Consider the following 18423-nt stretch of genomic DNA (forward strand, 5'->3'; position numbering starts at 1 on the left):
GTACAGGCAAAAAATAGACTAAATGTGGGGAGGTAGCAAGTGATTTAATATATTTTAAATTAAAAAAAATTAAGCTGCTGCTTATTTTAAACATCTAATTCAGCACAATATTATTAAGTCTAAATAATCAATATATGTATTGTAAAGGCCGATGGCACAACCTTTGACCCATCAACTCTCATCCAGTGAACAGAACGTCACTCAGACATCACAAATTTTACATTGGATAAAATGTTATCAAACTGCACCAAATAACAACGTGTTTCTGTGTGTGTTGTATACCAGGCTCAGCAGTGAAGGAGTGGAGCTGTTGTCAGAGTTCCTGCAGGTCAGTAAACATCTTACAAACAGGATGTGACATCATTATATCTGAAAAAATAAACAGTAATGTGACATTAGGCTCATTTAAGATGAACTGTTCCTCACCTTAAAAGCAGACCACAGCAGGTGGGAGTCTGGTTTCCGCTGTCACAAGCTGGCTGATAGCCAGTGACAAAAAGGGGGGTTGCAACCAGGTTTTAATGCCAATTAAGATGATTTATTTCCAGCACACAATAAAAGGAAAGGACAAATACATATGGAGTGTGAGAATCAGTCAAATCAGTGGTGTATGCATTGTATGGATGCATGGAGTAATGTGTGTATGCTTATTGTCATTTCGAAAATAAGACTTTGAACCCAGGCAAAAGAGCAGGAAGGGGACACCATTCAGAAGTCACAGCAACATTTGCACCCCTTTAGAACTGACCCCCTTTTTATAAAATGTTATCAGACAAATTGATTCAGCTCAGACCTAGTCTCCAGTAAAAGCTGCTTTAGTTATGTTCTTTTATATGACAGTGCAGTTTTGGTGTAGCAAACCGACTGAAGCACCACTCAGCAAAAATAAAAACAATTTAGGAGCCAGTGCTATTAGAACATAATTCCATTCCTCATCTTCACATTTATAAAGTGCAGTGCTTCCAGAACACTGAAAATGGCTTGCTGAAGAGCAGATAAAGCCGACAGTGCTCCATCAAAAGACAATAAATTGTGGGGGGACAAAGCAAGAGTCAGCTGTGCATGCAAAAGACCTCCATGCAAGCTCTCTGCTCTGTTTGTAGTACACTAGCTCCTTGCTCTTTCACATAGATTTCACACATGTGCAGCTGACTCTTGCTTATGTGGTGCTGTAAAAACTTGTAGCCATTTGGAGCTTTTGGGGCAAAATTTTAAATAAAGTTCTGCAGGTTGCCCTGGCTCTGGAGCTCTACGTTTCTGATGAGCAGTCACCGGCCACATCAACCTGCCCATTGTTGATTGTTTGTTGTGTCTTGTTGCTTTATTTTTCTTTTCCCTCTCCTCTATCCACTCACCCTAACTGGTTGAGGCAGAAGGCCGCCCACCAAGAGCCGGGGTCTGTCGGAGGTTTCTTCTGTTAAAGGGAGTTTTTCCTCCTCGCTGTTGCCAAGTGCTGTTCAAGGGGGATTTGTTGGGTTTTCCCCTATAATAATAATAATAATAGTAAGGTCTAGACACTACTTTGTAAAATGCCCAGAGATGACTTTTTGAATGAAACTGAATTGAATGGAACTGAATTGATAAATAATACAAAGCAGTGCATGCCTGATCAGTGTCTTAGAGGATTTTTGAGAGCAGGTCAAGTCAGTCTGTGTGCTGCTGTCATGGGGTGGCTTTGCTCCACTGCAGAGGGACTCTGTGTGCCTATCCGATGCTTCTTCAGGCAATAAGGTGAAAATATCTTAATTTATGGATGACGTTACAAAATCTTTCAACTGGTATTTAACCTTCTGGCCTTCACACACTGGTAGACCTGCCAGAAGTTTGATGTTACAAGATGGAAAAGTACCGGCAGAACTTGAAATCCAGCAAAAGATTAAAAATGGACTGAAACAGTGTAAGTAAAAATTAAATAATGTAATGAGGCCCTTAAACTTGACTGTGCTTTGAAAGTGAACAGAGGAACAGAGGAATTTCCACGACTGAGTGTTGATGCAAATCTGTAAGCTTTATTTAACCCACACCAGATGGGGAGAAGGCAGGTTGGCCTGTGTGATCTGCAGCTGAGCTATGAACACTAGTTAACGGTGGGAAGTTATACAGCTGTATGAACAGTGGCGCCTGCAGCCTTAATCCTGTAAGCACCGTGCACATCAAGTATTAGGCCATTGTGTCTGGTGTTCATTGCATGAACAATATATTGTGTGTAGTTTCAAATGTATGAGCTGCTCTAACATGATACCACACACCCCTAAACTGGATCATATCATGTCTGCTCCCTAACGTGAACCCTGTGTGGCCTGGTGTGAGAGACAGCAGCCACGCTGACATCACCTGTTGTCAGTGATGCCTGAAACATAATCAGGATATGTGCAGGGTATTTGCTCATGAGCTGCATCTATGTGTTATTTTGTGGGATAATTGTTGGGCGTGGATTTAAGTATCTGATCAGTGATTTTTAAGGCCTGGCTGGAGCGCAGCTCCTGGGCCCAGCGCTGGTCGCTGTGTAGAAAGTTGAAATGAGAGAGAGGGGGCTGCTAAACCGAATGAGCGTACTGCTCAATGTGTGTGCACTGCCTCGCTCCACACTGTGCAGAGCTCACGTTACAATGAGAAAATAAAGGAGCGTTTGTCCTTATAAGGAGAAAATACAGTATGTCATAATAAAAAGAAAACTCAAGTTTTATCATGATCATATCTCAAAATATCTCATAGAACAGCATCTTGTTATAACGAAAAAGGCTCTTCCTTAAGCAAGCATTTAGGCGAATTGAACATTGCCTGAACAGTTATGGTATGGCCAGCATATACGCATATACTCCCACCCCTAGTTGTGATCAGACATAGATCATCTCAAATGAGCCAGTTTTTAATGTATGATGACATCGTGGGGAAACCAGTGACTGGATGATAAAGTATTAATTTTATTTTCAACTTTTAGTTTGAGGGGAAGAAGAGGATTTCAGCAGATGACTCGATGAATCATCGTTACTTTAGTAACCTTGGACACAGAGTGATGCTACTTCCTGACAGTAAGTTGAAAAGAATTTTGAACCTTGTTTTGAGTCTGTGATGTTACTGTGTACTGTGACACCACAAAGTCACTCTGATTGTACTTTCAGCCACGTCCATCTTCAGTCTGCCAGAGATTCAGTTGGAAAAAGAAACCACCAAGCCAACAGCAACACCTAACCAAGGTAACACACACACACACTGGTTCATCTTTCTCTCTGAGGACCTTCACTGATTTAATGCATTCCCTAGCAAAGTCCTGACCTGGACTCTAACCCGAAAGTTCAAATTGGTTTGGACCATTTGAAGTAGTGGGAACCAGCCAAAATATCATCACAATGCTGAAAACTCCTCCCTATATTAGTTTGTTATGACCCACTGCAATAACCATTCACAAAGTCAGTGAGAAACAATTATTATATATGTGTGTATATATACAGGGTTATTTAAAAAAATGAACCGATTTCATTACGCAATATTTTATTAAGGAAAAGTAATACAAAACTCCAGCCAAGTCACAAGTATTCTACTCACAATCAACTTTTATTTCCTGTCTTATAAGTGTTCAATGTGGCCACCATCTGCAGCACGGGCAACACCAATGCGATAAGAGAATTCCTCCCAGGCGCGTATTAGCATATCACAATCCACTCAGTTGATCGCTGTTGTTGTGGCCACATTGAACACTTGTAAGACATGAAATAAAAGTTGATTGTGAGTAGAATACTTGTGACTTGGCTGGAGTTTTGTATTACTTAAAAAAATATTGCATAGTGAAATCAGTTCATTCTTTTTGAATAACCCTGTATATTACATAGAATATATTGTATATGTTGTTCCTCTTTTGGCTGCTCTCCAGTTTTTCGGGGGCTGCCACAGCTGATCTCAGTGATCTGCATATGTGATTTGGCAGTTTTTTTTAACACCAGATGCCCTTCGTGACACAACCATTCCATTTTATACAGGCTTGAGACCAGCTGAATATATTACATACAAGTAGGTTTTATAATATAGATACACACATTGATCTTCAGGTGGGTGACGTGAAAAGAGAATCCTGATTAAGTGAGTGGTCTCCTACAGCATGACGGTGCCCCCATACACAGGACACGAGGGGTCACTGAACGGTCTGATGAGAATAAACATGATGTGAATTGTATGTTGTGGCCTTCCCAGTCACCAGGTCCCAGCCCAGTTGAACACCTATGGGAGATGCTGGAGTGAAATGTTACCAGGAATCCACATTGAAAGCGAGACATGAGCAAGACGTAAGCTCTACTGAAGTGTGATTCCATTCAATCCACACTGAAAGCCAGACATAAGCGGTGCATTCTGTCTCTTTAGTCATTAGAACAGCAATCTGTCTGTCAGCAGGACAGCAGCCGGAGAAAGAGTCTTTACCAGGCCGACCAACAAAAAGTGTACTGGACAAAAATTGTTTTCGTGTGAGATCATCAGGAAGAAAATCGCATTTTGACTACGTTCACACTGCAGGTCTTAATGCTCAGATCGGACTTTTTGCCGAAATCAGATTTTTTTGCGCTGTTGTTCACACTGTCATTTAAATGTGACTGCCATCTGTCTCATGTGTGAACGGTATACGGCCCTGAAGTGACCCGCGTGCGCAGAAGAGGACGTGACGTCAGACGCAGCGTACTGTGTTTGCGGAAATAAAAATGGATGTGGCTCGTGATAGCATGTGCGTAGCGATGTACCTGACAATTTGCAATCGAAATAGAGACATAATAATAATAATAAGAATATCAAGAAGAAGGAGAGCACAAATATTGCTTATGGCCTTTTGTGGAGCAGTGGCTGCTACCTCTGTACAGAGGAATGTGTGGGTGCGGAGTCGGAGCCAGGACTGGTGGGATTCCGTGAGGGGCTTCACGGACACAGAATTCATTAATAATTTCCGAGTGAGAAGGGAAACGTTATCACCACCTGAATCACCATTGTCTGCCATTTTTTTATTACCCCTCGCCTCCTCCAGCGCAGAATTGTGAGGTCTGTCGCATTTCAATGACATAAAAATCGCATGAAATGCGACCTGGCCGTTCAGACTGAAGTCGAATTGCAAAGCATCGGATATGTATTCGGTTTAGGACCACATATGAAAGTGGCCTGGGCCGGATTTGAAAAAATCAGATTTGTGCTGTTCACACTGTCATAAGGAAATCGGATATGGGTCGCATTTGGGCAAAAAGATCGGATTTGAGTCACTTCAGCCTGCAGTGTGAACGTGGTCTAAATGTCATCTATGGATTTATAGGTTTTTATTTTCTCCAGCTCTACAGAGGGTGAAAGTGAAACTCAAACAGCTCAATCACTTGTAAGAGATAGCAGTGAAAAACAGAAAACAACAGGATTAATGTGATTTAAACAGCTGACTGTGGAGATTACACTTCAATAAAAGCAGCAGAGGGAAAAAAGACAGTGTAAAAAACACGAGGGTTCAAGGGCGGATGCGTGTGAGACACGAGTCTCAGATTCAGTGTGGATTGACACATTTGATAAAATGAAATTCTACCTGTATTGTGAGATGCATGTAGAAAACGCTTCCAAAAATGCTTTCTGTGTGGATTAGAGGTTAGAGAGCATCTCCACCAGCATCATCTAAACACCACATGAGGGAACATCCATTGGAATAACGGTGTTCATCCCTCCAGGAGAGTTCAGAAACTTGGAGAGTCAGTGCCATGGTGCACTGAAGCTGTTGAAGCCGGTGATGTCCATTAGTAGCTGTTCTGGAGCTTCTGAACATCACAAGTTCAAAAGAGGCAACTCCGTTTGTGGAGGGAACTCATGATATGACTGAAATCCAGTTACAATCTGACACAGAGCTGTTTACTGAATTTGGGATTTCGTTTTTCTTTTGTCCAGTGAGGGTAGGTGGTTCAACAGACACTGAACCTAAACTTAAGCTGTGAGTTGACCAACCCTGACAGGGGGAAACTCTGAGTTTTCGGTTCCTGAACAGCTGATCAGAGTGAGTGTAATTAACTCTGAGGTGACTCACTGAGATTTCAGCTTGTGTGTGGTGACTATAGAAAGAAAGAAATTTTTATGGGAGCTCCTATGATTCACCATGGTAATGAGTATATTAGAAGCAGAGCTGCCATTTTAATCCAGAGGAGCAGAAATACTGTGCGGCATTAATGCACATTTATCAGGAGGTAGAGAGCCTGAATTGGAGTGAAGAACAGATCGGTGTTAAAATTGTTACATTTTATTCAGTGTAGTCATCTCGTTAATTTGTTTAGCCGACTGGGATTTCTTTAATGGATGGTGAAGCCTACTGTTTATTACAGTAATTTTAATAGGCTATATTTATTCCGCTGTAAGCTGAGGGAGACAAAATGCTGCTGGCAGCAGGAGATGAAATCAAACAGATCAAACACAAATGTATTTAGATCTTTATGTGTAGGATCTAACCTCATAGTGTGACCCAGCATTAATAGTTTAGGTGATTTTCAGTAGGGGTAAGGTTAAACCCAGTAGGTTTTTAGACGTCTTCATGTCCATAGAGTCACAGTGTTAGAAAGACAGACTGTGTAGATTTTATTCTTAGCTGGCGATATATTCTGTCTGGGGATTAATCGCTGTCTAGTACACTACACTGGGTGGCTGTGGCTCACGAGGTAGGGCAAGTCGTCTTCTGACCAGCAAGTTGGTGGTTCGACTCCCGGTCTCCCTACATGCCTAAGTGTCCCTGACCAAGACACTGAACCCCAAATTGCTCCCGGTGGCTTGACTAGCGCCGTTGTGTGGCAGCCTTGTTGTCATCGGTGTGTGAATGTGTGTGTGAATGGTGTATGATCTCCTCTAAAGCGCTTTGGCCAGTGCAACACACTGTGAAAAATGCGCTATATAAATACAGTCCATTTACCATTATATAAATGTGAGGACACATCGCTGCCTTTACACCGACTGATCATAGAAGCAATCGCATTAGTAAAGACAGGTCTTGGATAACAAACTATCAGGCTGGTATCGAACTGGGATTTTTATCCTCTTCTGCTGACGTACATTTCTGAAAACTAAGACGCTCTGATCTGTGCTTCAATATGACCTTTATGAATGAAGAAATGAAGCAGGAAGGAGGAGACAGAGAGAAGCTCTGGGTTTGTTGAGGAAAACCTGCCAGCGAGCAGGTTAGATTCTCAGAGTAAGTTACAGTGGTCATTGAGTCAGAGTTCAAGTGACCTGTGTTTCTGGAACTGAAAACCCTGAGTTCTCCTCATTTCGGTGTGAAGAAACTTTGTGTTTTCACTTAACCTGCTTTCTGAAATACCCCCAGCAAACAGTCCAACCAGAAGGCGGAGTATGCTCTTCTGACACCACCAGGGGCAGAATCTGCTGCAGGACAAACAAAGGGAAACAGAAGAGGAAGTAAAATTAAAGAAGAAAACAAGCAGATGTTTCTGAAGCTGTTGTTTATGAAGAGAAGAAGCTGAAGCTGAGAGATGCAATAATGAATCACAGCAGCCATCTGACCAGTCAGAGTACAGTATAAAGTTTCACCTCAATGCATGAAGAGATGAATGAATGAATGAACAAGTTAAAGCTTACGGAACTGATGTTGGAGTGAATTATGTCTTCCATTTTCACTTCACAGAGTAAAAACTAAAAGGCTCTAATCATATCCTGGAAAACCTGGAAAAAGACTTGGAAGCACCCGCATACAATCAGGTGTCACCTGTGTGAAGACCTGCAGTGTCTGCAGCAGCACTGTTAGAGTTGCACCAGTTTCAGTTTCACAGAAAAACATCAGCAATGACACAGTAAACACATGTGATGGCAACACAAACGCATTCAGACTGGTGACATCACAGGTGATCAGTGTTTGTGTGACTGTTTGAAGCTGCATGTTTTTTTTAAATATAAAAGAAACACGTCACAAAAGAAAGATCTGTTAGATTAGTCAAAACAGATCAGTTTGTCCTCATTAAGTTGGCCCTTTACCTGAATTCAAAGTACACTTGTTTTAAAGCTTAATGTCGGAGTGTATCATCAGGTCAGGCAGTAAGTGCTCCAGACAGATTTATTTTCACCTGTTTCACATGCACAGTGGGTTAGAAAGCATAAATACTGTCTGGCTGCAGTAACACAGAGAGCAGGTTTCATTTAAAATGAGGTTGACATTTAAGTGATGAACATTTTTAAATTACAGTTCAAAACTCTATAATGTGATTCTGCCGCAGTACAGTGCTGCGTTTACTGTACAGGTTCTACAGTACAGCGGTTTTCAGAAAATGAAATTGGAGTCTTTTACTATAAACATGTGAAACTGGTTTCTGGTGTTCTGCATGTGTGTGTCCTGTGCATCACTTCATTGTATACTGTTACGTATATATGCACTACCAGTCAGTCAGTCAAGCCAAAATTTTCACTGACAGTGTATATGTATGTGTAAAACTACTACAGCGATACTGTAAATATACATTGTCAGGGTTTTTTCTTTGAGTAGAAACCCACACACAAACACAACTTTAGACCAGGTTTTATTTTTAGGTGGAACAAATGACTTAGTTGTGTTGTTTATTTACAGCTGGTTTGTCTTTGTAAACAAATGTTAAACTAACATTCAGAACTGACTCAGAGCCACGTGAAGAAGCGTTAACCTCACCTAGTAACCGGTAACTTGGAACCCCCACTTTGCCAGTTTCAGGTCATTTTTCTTCACATTCACATCATTTTAGACAAATGTAAGTTATTTGAAACATTTTTTAGTTTTTTTTAATGATCTTTTTTCAGGTTTAGAAGTGTTGCGGTTTTTTTAAACAAAATGTTGTTGCAGATGTTAATTTTTTTTTTTTTTTTTTTTGCTGTGACTGAATCTTAGCAATAGTAAAATATTGATCAGAACATTATTGATCAATTTTAGTATTTGACTCAGAGGAATGTTTAATCTGCAGTAAAAATGTTATATGTGCATGTTTGTATGTGAGAGGCTAGAAAGGTGTAAAAAGGACACACCTCCTTCATGTTTTATTGTTATACTGAATCTCAGTAGTTTAACTTTATATTGTAACAGCATGGCAAGTTCAGCAACCAGTTTTGTTTAATATTTTTAAATAAGTCAGTGTGTTGTCTTTTTTCTTTTTTGGCTCTAAAATGTTTTTAGGCTTGTCATGAAAACAATTAAACCTAACAAGTGATAAAACATTAAAAAGTGGAGGAGGTGAATGTAAATTTCTGACAGTTCAGTATTTCCTGCGAGTCAGACACACAGCAAGTGATGTAAAAGGGGAGGAGTCACACTGAAGCTTCACACATGTTAAAGGATGAGGCCGGATAATTTTCTATATGAACCGTATTTTCAAACATCCCCATACAAAGACTGAAACCATGAGCAGAGGCAGCTCACTGTTTGTTTTAGTCTTCATATGGAGGTGTTCCAGGCATGTCCCACCGGGAGGAGGCCCCGGGGAAGACCCAGGACACGCTGGAGGGACTATGTCTCTCGACTGGCCCTGGGAACGCCTCGGCATTCCCCCGGAGGAGCTGGAGGAAGTGTCTGGAGAGAGGGAAGTCTGGGCATCTTTGCTTAGACTGCTGCCCCCGCGACTCGGTCCCGGATAAGAGGAGGAAAATGGATGGATGGATGGATGGATGGATGGGGATTGTTGAAACTACGGTTCATGTAGAAAATTACCGGCCGCATCCTTTAATGCTGAGTGTCTGTTAATGAATGACCTTTGAATGTAATGACAAGTTGTCGATGTAATCAGTAGCTGAAACTTGAATGGATTTACAGTAATAATGTGTACAGTTATAGACTGTTAGCAACAATCACTTTATCCTCTGCACACTGCAGTGTTGTGTTGTTTCTCAGCTGCTGTTCAGTGGCAGAAAAACAGCATTTAGATCTCAAAGGTCAGATGTTTCTTCAAAAGTCAAGTTCATCAGTAGTTTTAGATTTTTAAGAACATGAGCTCATTTCTTTGTTTTTTATTTATGTGACCTTTATTTTACCATCTTAAAAAAGCCCCATTGAGATTAAAACCCTCTTTTTCAAAGAGGACCTGGCTGAGATAATGTCATGTGAAGCGTTTTAACTCAGACTGATCCAGATCACTCAGGAGACCTGTTTCAGGGCAGGTTACCTGCACCTGATGGATGAAAATAAACGTAAAGATTTCAGAGGTCAGCAGGTTTGCCTTGTGGTTTCTAATCATCCATTAAACTGTACAGAGACACTAAAGAGCTCAAATCTGCAGTTAATGTGAAACTAATCTCCACAGTCGGACATCTTCACTTGAAACAGGCAGCTATAGTGTTCATAAAGAGCAGCTTAAATGTCCTCACAGAGTTAAATGAAAACCTTAAAATGAGCTGCTGCCCTCAGATCGACACTGACATAAAGGAACAGCATATGATTATTAATGTTGAGTAAACAATGTCTTGTGATGGGAAAATAAGAATCAATCCCTAAACACAGTTATAGTTTCAACATGATGAGGGGGGAAAACACTAAGCAGGAGAATCCACAAACTTTACATATTACAAGAAGCAGGAACAGATTCCTCTCTGGTTTGTTAATTTCATATGTTTAGAATAAGTCCAACTTTTGTATTTGACATCCACATGGATCCAGATGCTGTTTTCTCTGCTTTTGTAAATGAATTAACATGCTTTTTGGTCAACAACATACCAAAGTTATTTGCATTATACTGCACTGCATGATGGGATGCTTCCAGATAACTTCTATGCTGTTTATTCTTTGAATATTCTTCCATCTACCAAGAAAGCACTGCAACATATATGATCTGCATACTTGAAATAACAGTCCAAGTATGGAAATAAAATATATCCTATTATTGTGTACAGTTATGTTTACTACATGTGTTCTGGATATATTTACAGTGTTGAAACATTAAAGTCCTTTATTTATTATGTGTTGGTGGTTTAGTTTTGTGTTTATCAGAGTCAGATCACATTAACATTTATCACATTAACTAAATTCCGTTTAATATTTTCTCCATTCTCACAGCAGGAAATGACTATTAAAAATAAAAATATACCAGTGGTCTACCCCGGTTAAGGTGGTGGTCCTAAACACCGTAAAATGCAAGAAAAGAAATCGGAATGAATCTTGGTGAGCTGTATAAGGATGTGCTCTATATTTAACTCCCCACTGACAGGGCTGGATCTGTCCAGAACTCATCTGAATCAGTTATAATAGTTACAATTAATCCTACTTTTTCACTTTACACATTGCACAATTCTGAAATAAAGTATTACATACAAAAGAATAACAGAGTTAGGTGAAGTACTTCGATCTCAATGACTCCAGTGGTGGGCTGCACTCCTCTCACACAGAGCTGAGCAGAGGACGTGAAGGATCGGTCCACAGTGCATTGATCAGCCAGTAACACACTGGATGAGCAGTTCATCAACAGTTGTTAGACAAGCAAAACAGACTTGTAGAAATGTGACATCTTCACCGCTTTGCCCTTGTTCTGGTCACTGAAGTCTCTGTTTTACCCCTAAACCAACGAGTGGATGTCTGTCATGCCTGTCCTTTTCCTTGAAAAACTTTCAAACTAATAAAGATGCCAGCACCTTTCCAAATGCCAGCACTAGGTCTTAATGGTGAAGCAGTCATATTATGAGGGTCAGATTATCATGGGGATGTTGCTGTTATGGGATTATGGGGACACTGAGTTGCTCCTTGGTGGCGGGTGCACTATCCCCTTGCTTATAAGTTGCAGAATGGTGATATCGTCTGTAAATTTAAAGTTGTTGGCTGTGTATATAGAAAACAATCTGGGGCTGAAACAGTAACCTTCAGGAGTTCCTGTACTTGCTATAAGCTCAGCTGATGCCCTGCTTCCCACCCTCACCTGGTCTGTCTGTTAAAGAGTACCCTATTGCAGGTTGAAGTGGGCAGCCCAAGATCTGCAAGTATTTCCACAAGCTTAGGGGTATGGTTGAGTGCTTTTATATGGTTATCACCCCTTACCCAGTTTCTATGAGCAGCACAGTCTTGTAACAGATTCAGTTCCCCTCTGTACCTGCAGGCACATCCTCTCACTTCTTCAGTGTGTTTTAGTAAGAATCAAAAGGTGCAGCAGAGGATATACTTCCGGCTCCAGCTCAGGAAGTTCGACCTGCCCCAGGAGCTGCTGATACAGTTCTACAGAGGAATCATCGAGTCTGTTCTCTGCACCTCCATCACTGTCTGGTTTGGCTCAGCTACCAAACAGGACAGGAACAGACTCCAACAGACAGTCAGGTCTGCAGAAAAGATCATTGGTGAAAGCCTGCTCTCCATGCAGGACCTGTACACCTCACGGGTCAAAAGGAGGGCGGAGAGGATCACTGCAGACCCCTCACACCCCGGATACAATCTGTTTGAACCCCTCCCCTCTGGATGGCATTACAGGTCACTGTGCACCAAGACAACCAGGCACAGGGACAGTTTCTCCCCCCAGGCTGTCGCTCTGATGAACACTTAACCAATGACGTATGACTGGACAGTAACCCTCAGTGCAACACCTGTAAATAAACCTCGTACAGATTATACAGATCTGTACATGTCTCTATTTTTTAGGTACTCAATTTTTATTCTATTTTTATCTCATTTCCTAATGAACATTCCTTTGTCTGTTTGCATTGCTTACCGCTTGTCTATTTTGCATTGTTTCAAGATCAAAGATTTTTATTGTCCATTCACTATATGTGCAGGACATACAGAAAATTGAAATACCGTTTCTTTCTCACCTAGTACTGAATGCCATACCATTTAGGAAACTAAAATAGAATAAAAGTAGAGTAAAAATAGACTAAAGAGAATAAGAAAAGTAAAAGTGATTCGGATAAAGCTAAACGGTACAACCTCATAGGCTATGATTCAAACCATGTAATCAGTGACAGCAGTGCAAACAATAACAAGAAGACTGTCAGATGGTTGTGAGACTGAGATGCACATGGACAGTAGTGCAAATGACCAACAGCAGCAGATATGACAGTAAAAACAGTCAGCAGTAGATTTACATGTAATATAACAAGAAGGGGGAATATACTGGGTTTGTGCAAACAGCAGAGGTAGTCCTTTTATACAGTGGTGTGAAAAAGTGTTTGCCCCCTTACTGATTTCTTATCTTTATCCATCTTATCCATCTCAATTGGATTCAGGTCAGGACTTTGACTAGGCCACTCCAAAGTCTTCATTTTGTTTTTCTTCAGCCATTCAGAAGTGGACTTGCCGGATGTGCTTTGGATCATATTCCAACCACAGTGAGAGCCATTATCCACAAATGGCGAAAACATGGAACAGTGGAGAACCTTCCCAGGAGTGGCCGGCCGACCAAAATTACCCCAAGAGCGCAGCGACAACTCATCCAAGAGGTCACAAAAGACCCCACAACAACATCCAAAGAACTGCAGGCCTCACTTGCCTCAGTTAAGGTGAGTGTTCATGACTCCACCATAAGAAAGAGACTGGGCAAAAATGGTTTGCATGGCAGAGTTCCAAGACGAAAACCACTGCTGAGCAAAAAGAACATAAAGGCTCGTCTCAGTTTTGCCAGAAAACATCTTGATGATCCCCAAGACTTTTGGGATAATACTCTGTGGACAGACGAGACAAAAGTTGAACTTTTTGGAAGGTGTGTGTCCCATTATGTGTGGCGTAAAAGTAACACCGCATTTCAGAAAAAGAACATCATACCAACAGTAAAATATGGTGGTGGTAGTGTGATGGTCTGGGGCTGTTTTGCTGCTTCCGGCCCTGGAAGACATGCTGTGATAAGTGGAACCATGAATTCTGCTGTGTACCAAAATATCCTGGAGGAGAATGTCCGGCCATCCGTTTGTGACCTCAAGCTGAAGCGAACTTGGGTTCTGCAGCAGGACAATGATCCAAAGCACACCAGCAAGTCCACTTCTGAATGGCTGAAGAAAAACAAAATGAAGACTTTGGAGTGGCCTAGTCAAAGTCCTGACCTGAATCCAATTGAGATGTTGTGGCATGACCTTAAAAAGGCAGTTCATGCCCGAAAACCTTCCAATGTGGCTGACTTACAACAATTCTGCAAAGATGAGTGGGCCAAAATTCCTCCACAGCGCTGTGGAAGACTCATGGCAAGTTATCGAAAACGCTTGATTGCAGTTGTTGCTGCTAAGGGTGGCCCAACCAGTTATTAGGTTTAGGGGGCAAACACTTATTCACACAGGGCTATGTAGTTTTGGATTTTGTTTTCCCTTAATAATAAAAACCTTCATTTAAAAACTGCATGATGTGTTTACTTGTGTTATCTTTGACTAATATATAAATTTGTTTGACGATCTGAAACATTACAGTGTGACAAACATGCAAAAAGATAAGAAATCAGTAAGGGGGCAAACACTTTTTCACACCACTGTATCTTTTTATGTTCTGTGGTGAGTCACAGTCCAGGGGCAGGGGGCAGAGGTAACGGATAGTGTTCAGCATCCTCACAGCCTGGTGGATGAAGCTGTTTGTTAAGTCTGGTGGAGTGGGCCTGAAGACTCCGATACCTTCTCCCTGAAGGCAGAAGTCTGAAGTGGGAGTGTGCGGGGTGGGAGGTGTCATTACCAATGCTGATGGCTCTGTGGGTGAAGCGGGTGTTGAAGATGTCTGTAAGGGAAGGCAGAGGGACGCCAATGATCTTGCTGGCTGTTTTCACTGTGCATTGCCGGGTCCTTCTGCAGGAGGCAGTACAGGCTCTGTACCACACAGTGATGATGCTCTCAGTGGTGCCCCAGTAGAAAGAGTGCATGATGGGGGGTGGGACACTGGCTTTCCTCAGTTTGTGGAGGAAGTAGAGGTGTGTTTGAGCTTTCTTGGCCAGTGATGTAGTGTTGTTGGTCCAGGAGAGGTCCTCAGAGATGTGCACCCCCAGCAACTTGGTACTGCTCACTCTCTCCACTACAGCACCGTCGATGGTCAGTGATGGATGCTTTAGAGGTTTCCTCCTGAAGTCCACACATGATCTCTTTAGTCCTCCCCACTTTGAGGAAGAGGTTGTTGTCCTTACACCACTCTTTGAATTTTTTTCTTTGAATCTAGGTGGGTGAGGGCTGGATGGAGAACAGTAGAAATGGCATCTTCTATGGACCAGTTTGACCTGTATCCAAACTGAAATCGGCCGTGAGAGTGTGATGGGAAAACTGCTCTTATTAACACAATGATTGCTGCTATGCAGTTTTTTTTATATATAGTTATTTGTGTGCTTGTGAAATCAGAAAACTTCTGTGTCAAATGCCTTTAGTGAAAAACATGACCTTGTATGGATGTTAAACCAGACAGGTTCTTTCCTGTGTGACAAATGTTTCCTTAAACCTACATATGACCTTAACTCATCGAAACCACAAACAACACTATGTACAAAAGGAAATGTAGTTCTTCACTCGGGGAGCTTCTGTAGTGGTTAAAAACAAACAAGGTCCCAGTCCAGAGGTAATATGTAATAGAATAGTGTGTAGTTCATATATAGATATTATTTGTAGTAGTCATGTAAGGGTGAGCTAAGTGTTTATATAATCTTGGAGAGATCTATTTCTCTTCTCTTAACTGAAGATGTTTGTGCATGAGGATCCTTGGGAACTATATACTGATAGTATGCTCAAGCAAGGATATCTTGGCTTGTGTATTCCTTGATTAATTTAAAAGGGTAAAAACCCAGAGACAAGTCTTCCTTAAATGGGAAAAGGGCATAGCTTCAGCCTTCTGTGCTGGTGTGTTGTTCTGTGTTTTAAAGCAGCCAAAGAAGTCATTGAGGCTGTACAGCAGAGAGATGTCACTGTCACAATTCTGAGGTGGGGATTTATAGCCTGTGAGGGTTTTGATGCCTCGCCAGAGACTCTGTGCATCTCTAGTGTTGCTGAAGTGTTCAGATACTTTCTTGTATTGGCGTTTTGCCTCCCTGATTCCAAGGGACTGGTTGGCTCTTGCTGTTGCTAGGCCTGCAGTATCGCCGGCCCTAAACGCTGCATCCTGAGCCCTCAAGGGTCTGTGAACTTGCTTGCTTTTTTACACTTTGTTTTGTTATACTACACAGCCTTATGTTGGTATATTATGTACTTGCCCCTTGCCGTTGCTTTGCATGGGGATATGTAAATGGACATTGAAAGCCGCTGTACCAGTCAAATTCCTTGTGTCCAACAAACCTGGCCAATAAAGTTGATTCTGAATCAACATATTTATGTATTTCCTCACACACACAGTTTGTACTGGACAAGAATGCTATACAAAGAACATGTTTAATTATTACTACACTTCTGGACTGATCTCTGCTGCACACAAGGTTTCTTTCTGTAAAAATACTCCATTATAAGTAAATGTCCTGCAATGAAAACTGTTAAGTAAATATGTATGATCAGCAAATTTTGCTCAAAGTATAAAAGTGAAAATGCCCATTGCTAGAAATAATTTTTCTTTTGACTTTTATTTATTGAAAGGTTCATTAAGCCTAATTTACTTGTTCCTGTACTTAGGCCACTGTGCAGATTAATCTACACAGACAAAGGGGTGAAGTGCATTTTATTTAGCCACAAATAGTTGTTTCAATTTGACTTGTGTGTCTCCAAATGTGTCACAATGGAAAGAAGAGGTTTCATCTTTCACAGGAGGTTGTCAGGGCCACTCGGCGGCCGCTGCCTCTCCTCCTTTTTGTCTCTTTGTTTTCTCCGTTTTGTGGCTCTGCACCTCAGCTGTGCTGCATTCCAGTGATTGGTGGCTGGTTTGTCGGCGCACACAGCTGGGGTGCATCCCGATTGATTACCATTTCCTTTATTTAAACCCCTGACCGACGCTCCGCCTTCGCCGGAACATTAGCGACTGATACCTGACACAACATAGCGCCGCTTTATGTAAGTAACATTGGAATGCTACGCTGACAGTTACTGTGCGTTTTGGCTTGACTCCTTTAACACTACATACGCTATTCCCACAACACCGCATACGTTTTGATTCATCTCCGCAGCTTTACTTCTTGGACAATACTTGCCCTCTCTCCTGCCGTTAGTTTGTGTACCTGTTCGTCCCGATCTCCTTTGTTATCACTGCCCTTCCTTTGTTGTAAGTATTATGGACCCTGTTTTTGTTGTTACGTTGGAGTTGTCTTATGTTTTCCCCCATTAAACCTTTATTTTGTACTAGCTATCTTGTGTCCTACCCCTAGTTCTCCCTCACCCTCCTGGCGAGGGGGGCTAACCCTAACAGAGGTGAGTCAGAAACAAGTTTATAATTGAAACATTGCTCAGAAACAAATGGCAGGATCATTTTAACAAATGTCTCCTAAATATATTTTTATACTTCAAATACATGCCATGTTTTTATTATTTTGGGTGTCTGACAAAATGCTGCAGTCTTTACATACTATGCTTTAATATAGTGACTGTACAGTGTTTGTTGCAAAAAAAAAACTAAGCTGATGCAGTTTGAGTTTTACTGTCAAGTCAAACTTATTATAGGAACACAACTTATTTAAGAAAACAACTCTCCAAAAATACAGAAATGAATAAAATGTTAAAAAAAAACCCAAAGGACTCAATGGGGAAAAGCAAGGACGATTTGTGAATAGAGTGTAGCTGGAGCTCGTTGACTGACCGTTCGAGAGGACGCGCGCTTTCAGTGCTGTCCAGTATGTACAGCTTAACGCCTTCTCTTTTGACCACACTCCCCTTTTCTGAACAAGCCTGCCTGAAGATGGATCTTATCAAACCAAAACGTCGCGAGATAGTTGTTTCATTTTGAATGAGGCAGCAGCCCCAAACTGCTGGACAGACCAGTGGCTGGACGGTTAACTATGGCAGCATGACTCGCCGGACCTACGCTGATCCAGGGATGCTGTGAGGTTCGTTTGGTCTGACGGAACAGGGATGTTTTCCGAGGAAAGGAGAGGAACAACACTCCAGCTGAGATGCCCGAAGGTAAGTTGGATCACCACAATTCTGTTAGCTGGAGATTTATTCGGTTGACAGTTGCCTGTGCAGCCGACGTCGGCCTGCTAACAGCTAGCCGACGGGTTAGTTGAAGAGAGAGATCTGTGTCTAAAAAAACCTTGTGAAAAGGGTTATTCATGTTGTAAGATTTGAGTCTTATAGACCAGTGTTTTTCAACCTTTTTTCAGCCACGGTGCACTTTTTTTAGTGAAAAAATCACAAGGCACACCACCAACCAAAAATATTAAAAAATGACACTCTGTAGCCTAATCCAATATATATAATGACAATATAGTCTTTCAATTTATTTATACTCACTCAGTGTGAAATCTGGGCCTGTTTGGATGAACACAGAGCTGATATCCTGGCAGGAATTGAAGAAAGACACACACGAAGCTCTTCATCAACAGCTCTCAGTCGCTCTCTGTTTTTAGTTTTTATAGCAGTCAGGCTTGAAAAGCTCACCTCACACCGATATGTCATGGCAAATGGGAG

At 41.5% G+C, this 18423-nt stretch overlaps 1 protein-coding gene across 4 annotated transcripts in view; it reads left to right on the forward strand.

The window, feature by feature from the left end:
- Positions 1-8877, forward strand: part of cdk16 (cyclin dependent kinase 16) — a 35657-nt gene extending 26780 nt beyond the window's left edge. The window contains exons 14-18 of one of the 4 annotated variants that reach the window (XR_002276009.1): positions 286-328; positions 2942-3032; positions 3123-3197; positions 7313-7517; positions 7631-8877. Coding sequence is in view for 1 of the 4 variants with exons in the window: in XM_020613738.1 (XP_020469394.1) it covers positions 286-328; positions 2942-3032; positions 3123-3197; positions 7313-7350 (247 nt within the window). In the remaining 3 variants the exon portion in view is untranslated. Of the gene's footprint in view, positions 1-285; positions 329-2941; positions 3033-3122; positions 3198-7312 lie in introns of those variants that run through there. The other 3 variants (XM_020613738.1, XR_002276010.1, XR_002276011.1) reach the window with 3 other exon arrangements.
- Positions 8878-18423: the final 9546 nt, after the last annotated feature.

Source organism: Monopterus albus, unplaced genomic scaffold (assembly GCF_001952655.1).
Source record: "Monopterus albus unplaced genomic scaffold, M_albus_1.0 scaffold138.1, whole genome shotgun sequence".
NCBI lineage: Eukaryota > Metazoa > Chordata > Actinopteri > Synbranchiformes > Synbranchidae > Monopterus > Monopterus albus.